This window comes from Syngnathus scovelli, chromosome 20 (assembly GCF_024217435.2).
Source record: "Syngnathus scovelli strain Florida chromosome 20, RoL_Ssco_1.2, whole genome shotgun sequence".
NCBI classification, from domain to species: domain Eukaryota; kingdom Metazoa; phylum Chordata; class Actinopteri; order Syngnathiformes; family Syngnathidae; genus Syngnathus; species Syngnathus scovelli.
The window spans coordinates 5,646,436-5,653,372 of NC_090866.1; the positions used below are offsets into that span (position 1 = coordinate 5,646,436).

A 6,937-nucleotide genomic window follows, 5' to 3' on the forward strand; every position below is an offset into this window, starting at 1 on the left:
AGTTACTTGCTTACTTGAGGAGCAAGCAAAAACGTTCATTTGAAGACAAGCCGAGACGAAAGCCATCCCAAGTCATTACTTTGTTTGAATCGACCTTGATTTGGATCCACGTTTGGTCTCCGACACCTCCTGTGTTTCCTCAGCTAAAGAGTGGAAATTACCTCCAAACACGCTTAACATCCCACCTATGTCGCTGCTTTCATGACCCACCGCTAAGTAAGTTTACATCGGCGGGGATGCCGCATTCCTGCCAGACTAAATCAACAGGGTGGACGATTGACCTTTTCCCTCCCCTCGTGGCGTAGAACAGGTAAGGCCTTGTGCGTCACCGCGCTCGCTCACATCATTACGGGCCGAAAACAAACATCCACGAGGCTGCGCACGCTTTTATACGCCCTCGTCGCGGGGGGAAAGGGTGTTTGGGAATTTTATGTAAAAGTGTAAGCAGGGTTTCAAACAATTCAGTGTTGGACTCCTGTTGCTGAAATCCATGTTTGATAAACAATTTTGGACATGTTACGTCTCCTGTGCATACATTTTAAAATGTCCACCATTTGTTTACAAGTGAATTCCGATTTATTATGAGTGGACGCAATCATTTTGACTCTTCGCTCCTAGTGGTTCAAATCTAGTGCCAAGCAGTTAATTGTTTACTGTTCATAATCCTTCAAGCATAGTTACTTAAACTAAACTTGCAATGACATTAGCACAGCAGGTGCTAAATGCGGTTAGCTGAGACTGGAGGAAACCGCCCAATGCTTTGATTTATGAACTTGATTAGAAAGGAGGTGTGAACTGCTCCGCCTTTGTTGGCTTTGTTGACGCTTTGAAAGAACAGTAATCAGTAAGTCTGGATTAGCATTAGCAGAGCTAGCAACGCTTTGAAAGAACAGTAATCATAAAGGCTGAATTAGCATTAGCAGAGCTAGCAACGCGTTAACAGCATGTCGGACAGATTAACGCTTTATCGCCTCAAAACGTTTTCTGAAATTATACTATAAGAAATGAATAATTAATTTGATAACAACTATCTGACGCCTTCTTTAATGACCACCTTTTTTTATGTAGCAATATCTGGAACGCAACTCTGGAGTTTGAGTCCTTTCAGCGATATAGCAAAAAGGTTATTTTAAATTACTTTTAAATGTCGTCTCATCATTAAAAGCAGCTGACAAAAGATGAAAAAACTGTTGTCCCTGTCTTACTGGAGTCACGATACCTTGTCACTCTGCTGGCGACACTACAAGACACTAAGCTATTAATTGTCCGCAGAGCCAAAATGGCACCACGCAGACACGCCTCAATTAGCCTGCGGGAATGACACTGATGATTAGAATATGTGCGACTAACAGGCCCCAATAGCTCGTGCAGATCATAAACACACGTGTACACTTTTGGCAACGGAATAACACACCGGTGGACCAAAAGAGCATTTATCCCGCCTCCCCCTTAAAAAAAAAAAAATATCGGGAAAACCAAAATGGCGAAAAAACACTTCTTAATGCAAATTCTAAATTCTACCAGCGCACTAAATTGTCGGAATTTAAGATGAGTATCATGGATATGAAAAAAGCTGTTATAGTCTAACAGCTTTTCACACATTACATCAAAGGTGGCATTCAAGCAACAGAAGCCATCTTGTCTAAGTTACCGCCTTCAGATATTTAGCTCTCTTTTCTCTTTTGATCCCATTGATTGAGAACCGTCCATGCGAGGATAATTGCCCCCGTGACTTAATTATCTATGTGTAATGAAGTTTGTAATAGGGCCATTATGTGTTCTGCAGACAGGGACTGGCACTTGAGTGGCTGCCACATGAGTCGAGGACTTTTCTGACGGCTCCGCCAAGCCAAAAAATGTATTTTGGGCAATTAAATACGGAGGTGACGCCAAGACAAACGTTCACGGTGATGGGGAATATTTTGCCAGCGTCGTCTTTCTGCGGGAATGCACCGGCGGCTCAAATTAAAAGTTTCCGTGACGGCAGCAATGTGGCGCTATGGCAAACAAAATAAAGATTTTTGTGACTTGCGTTCTGGGAAAAAAAAAAAAAAAAAAAAAAAAGCTGACGCCACACACACATAAAAAAACTCTCTACTCCCCAAAAGAATGGCTCCAGCAGGAACTAGTTGAGAAAACACCGCGGACGTCTCGGATCTCACACACGGGATTTAAGTTGACTGATGATGGAAAAGATGATTAATCCTTAGTGCTCTCAAAATATACATAGCAATTTACATGTCCAATGTTAGCTAAGTTGGTGCTTCTCAAACTGTGGTCCGTGGGCAAGACATTGGGGGTCTGCAAAATAAATTGCAATAGATCGTTGGGGGCCAATTAAACAAACCAATCCTGACAAACTATGAGCCAATTAAAAGCTCTAAAATGATTGTGACAAATCATAAATCAGGTTAAAATATGCTTTTCTTCACTTGTTAAATATCATAATTCTCGAAAAAATACAACTTTAACTTCTTCCCACTAAAATATTAATTTGTTTTTGGAACATTATGATCTTTCTGAAAAATAGTCCAATGGTGTTAGGATTCTGGATAAGCATTATTTTGTCTTTTTTGTTTTTTCCAGTTGTTTGGAACACCAATTGTGTGTTTTCCCCCCATGATACATAATACTTGTATTTATTTGAAAATTACAAACACAGGCCGATACTCCGGTGGTCCCGGCGACATTCTGTGGCGGCGCTGACAGACTTACGAGCCAGATGATCGTAAAACGGCGCCGAAGGCGACATCAATCAGCGGGACGCCGTGAGAATCGATAGGCGATCAACCGGCCGGACTGACTAGCACCTTGGCCGCCGCCTCCATCCTTCCCCCTTCGCACCTGAGCATCATCCTGCTTTCAATTTCCTGCCATGCTCGCTCCCCGCGGGTGAGAGGTTAACGCGGTAATAGGCCTCAGTGATTGGTGGAAGACGCTGGGGCGCATTAAGAAGCCCCGGCGCTGCTTCTGTGGAGAGGCCCGCAGCAGATGTGTGCGGGGAGCTACGAGACTTCTGACAAACATCTTGCAGATATTTGATTTGGACTCAGCTGCTCAGGATACGGAGCGAGTAGAAACATTGGCTTGTAAATGTTTGTTTAAAACTCGATCGCTCATGCACTACTTATTTGCCCGACTGAGCTGGTTATCTCAAGACACTCAAGTCCATAAAAATAACAACAAAAAGTGAAATGAAAATTTCAATACTACTATAAAAAAACAGTTGATTCAAATCTTTCCAAATTAATTCTGAAATTAGAAGATGATACATCCATCTGTACATTATAAAAGCTTCTGCATCCATGCGAAAAACGCCATATCAGCAAAACAAGCAACCATAAGTTACAGTGCACAAATCTGAAAATCATTAGGCTACTGTTTAAAGCTCATCCTAATCTTCCAAAAAGAATCCAGGGACTTTCCATGAATTTCCACAGCATTCACGTTTCACATTGAGCTAGTTGTGTTAAGACGCCATTGTGCAAAAAAGACCACAACAAAAAGGGAGACCATGAATTACAGCGCACGGACGACTGAAAATCATAAAGCTTCTAACTTTAAAGAGAAGATAGCGAGCTTTCACAAAGAAGGTCACGTAGTTCCACAACATTTTCTTTTTGTGTAACAAGACCAAAGCAAAAACAACTTCAGCAACATTGAGCATTTTTTTTGTATCTCTTAATATGTGTGCCTTAGTATTTTACTTTATTTACAACATAACTAACTCAGTTTTAAGTATCTATTGCCATTTGATCCCGAATTAGTGTTGCGTCTGTGACAATTACCACCAAAATTTAATCTGCGTCAATATTTATGAACGGGACCTCAGTTGTGTTAAATTAGATTTTGGGTTCTGTATCATGGGCATTCTTTAAAAAATGTGGTTTTGTACTGAAAATGGAAACTAAATTGAACTGAAGTGAACAATGTATGCTGCCAAAATTTGGTTCCTGAAACTCCAGGTATGTCTAAGTCTTAAAACAAAACAAACAAACAAAAACAAACAAAAACATCAAATGCGTGTTTAATGAAGTAGCCAAAGGTTGACCCAAGTTTAATCCATTCACCGCATTTGGTGGTCAAACTTTGGGGGGAAAAAAAATCCAGTAGGAATCAGTTTTTAATCCACCATAGTCTGTTACTGTTGCCAAAATTTGGCAGCTGGAACTTGAGCTTGGTTGCCCCAAAATTTAGATCCTGCTTAATATGAAGAAGCTTTGCATTGGAATAAAGGCAAATTATTATTGTTTTTATCATATCTGAAAGTCACTGTTTGGTAAAGTGTAAAAATCCATCTTGCTGTGTTAAATTAGATATGCAGGATGAATAGAGTACAAAGCAAACGAAAGTCATTTAGATAGGACTCGATATTTTGTCTCTTGTATTATGCGCCAAAATGTGCTTCCTGAAACTCAAGCTTTGTCACCTAAATAGGATTCCGAAGATGATGGAAATATAGACTCCAAGAGGAAGATCAAAAACGCAGGCTGACTACAGATAGTGCAACTTAAAGGCACTTCAACGAGAACATGGCAATTATTTGATGGTTTTGCGGTTTCATGGTGTGCCAAAATCATTATTAAACTTAGTGCAGTTGTCGCGATTGCCAAAATATGGTACCTGAAATTTGAGCTTTTGTTGCACAATTTATCGGAAGATTCTCATTGCGCTGTAGAAGCTTTTGAGGTGTGGGGTGTCAGATAGGTTAAGTGCGGTTGCCCAAGGTTCTAATTGATGACCATCCGGGATGCTTGACTCCCTCGCATCCAAACACCTGACCCCGAGAAAAAGACCCCGGCAGCACGTAAGGAATCAAAGCGGTACTCACCCCAGTAGAAGTTCTGCTGGCATGGTGTGACGGTACTGAAGAGGCTGTTTGACGCCATGCCGGAACCAGCTCTCGCTCCTCGGCGGTTTCCGTGAACCTTGACACGTCCTAAACCATGTCACAGGGGGGAGGAGAACAGGGGGTGAAAAAATAAATTCGGGAAGCCGCGAGACATGCCTTTACGTATCAACTATTCGGATGACCACAAGGAAGAAACCGGCGTTGGTTTTTATGGAGGAGGGAAAAAAAAAAAAAAAATTCGGATGGTGCGGTGTTCTTACCCGCTTAGCGCCGTCCTTGTGACTGGTGCTGCTGGCCCGCGACCATTAACCATTGACGCTCCGGCCACGCCAAGCCCCGAGCCGCGCGTCTGTGGTTCTGTGGTTGTTTTGGAGGAGCACCTCGCGCAAAAACCCCAAAACGGCACCAGCGGCTTTAAAAACTGCTTTTCCTGCCCTCCACGCGCCGTCACTGGAGAGCCTTGCTCACGTGCTCCCGCGACGTCACCACGACGGTGGGCCGGACCCTCATTGTGGTTTCCCTCTCTCCTCCCTTCCCTCCTCCCTCTCGCGTGGTTCAGCTGCGCTTCCAGGCTCGAAGGCACCCATCTCCCCCATGTGTCACTCCCGCTTTCTCCCTTCCAAAGCTGCTTTCTGAGATCCGAGGAGGTCGTGAGGAGCGACTTCCCAGCGGTGAAGTTGTCAGAATGTCTTTGCAGGAAAAAAGGGCTGTGCAATCTTCTGTCACCATGTGCTTTTGAGACGTCACGTCAGGTGCGAGCAGAAGCCACAAGGGGAATGTGAAGAATGAAGGCGAGAAAGTCAACTGGAGTCGCCAACTAGCTGGTGACTCAGCAGAAAAAACCAAAAGGGAGGATTTGATGCCAGAGCGCAATAAACACTTTAGGGGTTTTCCAAAATAATTTGTTATACACAATACTTTAGCTCACATTAAGTATCATCCATTATTTGACGGTAAAGTCAAACCTTTCTGTTCAAATAAATTCAATTCCAATCCTTTTGGTGGGCTCATGTACACATTGATTATATATTTTGACAGATCTCCTACAGGTATCAGGTTTTATGATGAGGTTTGTACCATTATCAAGTATTTAAATCCCCCGCTTAAATCAATAAAGTCCATATTTATGAGCTATGAAATCTTATATGGTTGTTTGTATGATTGATGTCGGTGAGGCCCAATTAGTCGTGATTAAACACGTTTTAATAGCTTCCATGTGTGTGTGCTTTAGGACAATAAAGAATAATGACGTTAAATCCGAGCCGCCGGGCAGTTCCTCACGTCTTCGCCACTTACCGTATTTCTGCGCGGTGAAGAATTTACCTTGGCGCTGGGCGCTCAGTAAATATTTGCCATCTAAAACAAGAACATGCCTCCCGGGTCACAGCGCCGGCCCGGGATTGGCCATCGCCGCGCGGCTGTTGGCGGCAGGCAAACACGCCCCGGGCATCGACGAGACGCACGCCGGCTATTTCCACTCTGAGATTTAATGCGTGGTGTCAGCCGTGGCGTTTACCTTTCCCGCTAAAAATATCCTCGCTGTATTTTCTGGATATTTGGAAACGTTAGCCTTTCGAATAACAACTTTTAGCGCCACGCGCCAACACGATCGGATGCCCCGCTGTCAGAAGCGTTAAAGGTGCGGGACGGACGAGCGCGGCAAATTACTGGCAATATGGCAGGAGTGTAATTTGGGCGTCACGACCCTGCCTGCCTAAAAGATGGAATGAAAAATAAATAAGAAAAGCGACTGTTTGGAATGGCTTTAAAGTGTAATGGCACAACTACAAAGCTAATTTTAATGATCAGTAAAAATCAGTGAAATACAGTACGTATAAAAAAAAAATATATATATTTGCCAAAGTCTTTTTACACTCACTTTCATCCTGCCAAACCTCAACCATGGAGGTTGAGCTCTACCGATCCAAGATCTGATCCAGGGGGCGGGTCCATTCCAAATCAGGCTTCTGCTTTTGTTTTTCGGGCTGCGGAAGCAAAAAAACAAAAGCGAACGACCTTGATTGGAGGGGATTTGAGACGATTACGCCGTAAGAGGAGCTGAACGAGTCACGCAAGAGCGCATTT

General features: G+C 43.2%; 1 protein-coding gene across 2 annotated transcripts in view; it reads right to left on the reverse strand.

Moving 5' to 3' along the window:
• runx2b (RUNX family transcription factor 2b) overlaps positions 1 to 6,224 on the reverse strand; it is a 28,536-nt gene extending 22,312 nt beyond the window's left edge. The window contains exons 1-2 of one of the 2 annotated variants that reach the window (XM_049756391.2): positions 5,113 to 6,224; positions 4,832 to 4,939 (exon numbers count right to left, since the gene is read on the reverse strand). In XM_049756391.2, the coding sequence (XP_049612348.1) occupies positions 4,832 to 4,889 (58 nt within the window). In that variant the 5' untranslated portion in view covers positions 4,890 to 4,939; positions 5,113 to 6,224. Of the gene's footprint in view, positions 1 to 4,831; positions 5,038 to 5,112 lie in introns of those variants that run through there. The other variant, XM_049756392.2, reaches the window with a different exon arrangement.
• Positions 6,225 to 6,937: the final 713 nt, after the last annotated feature.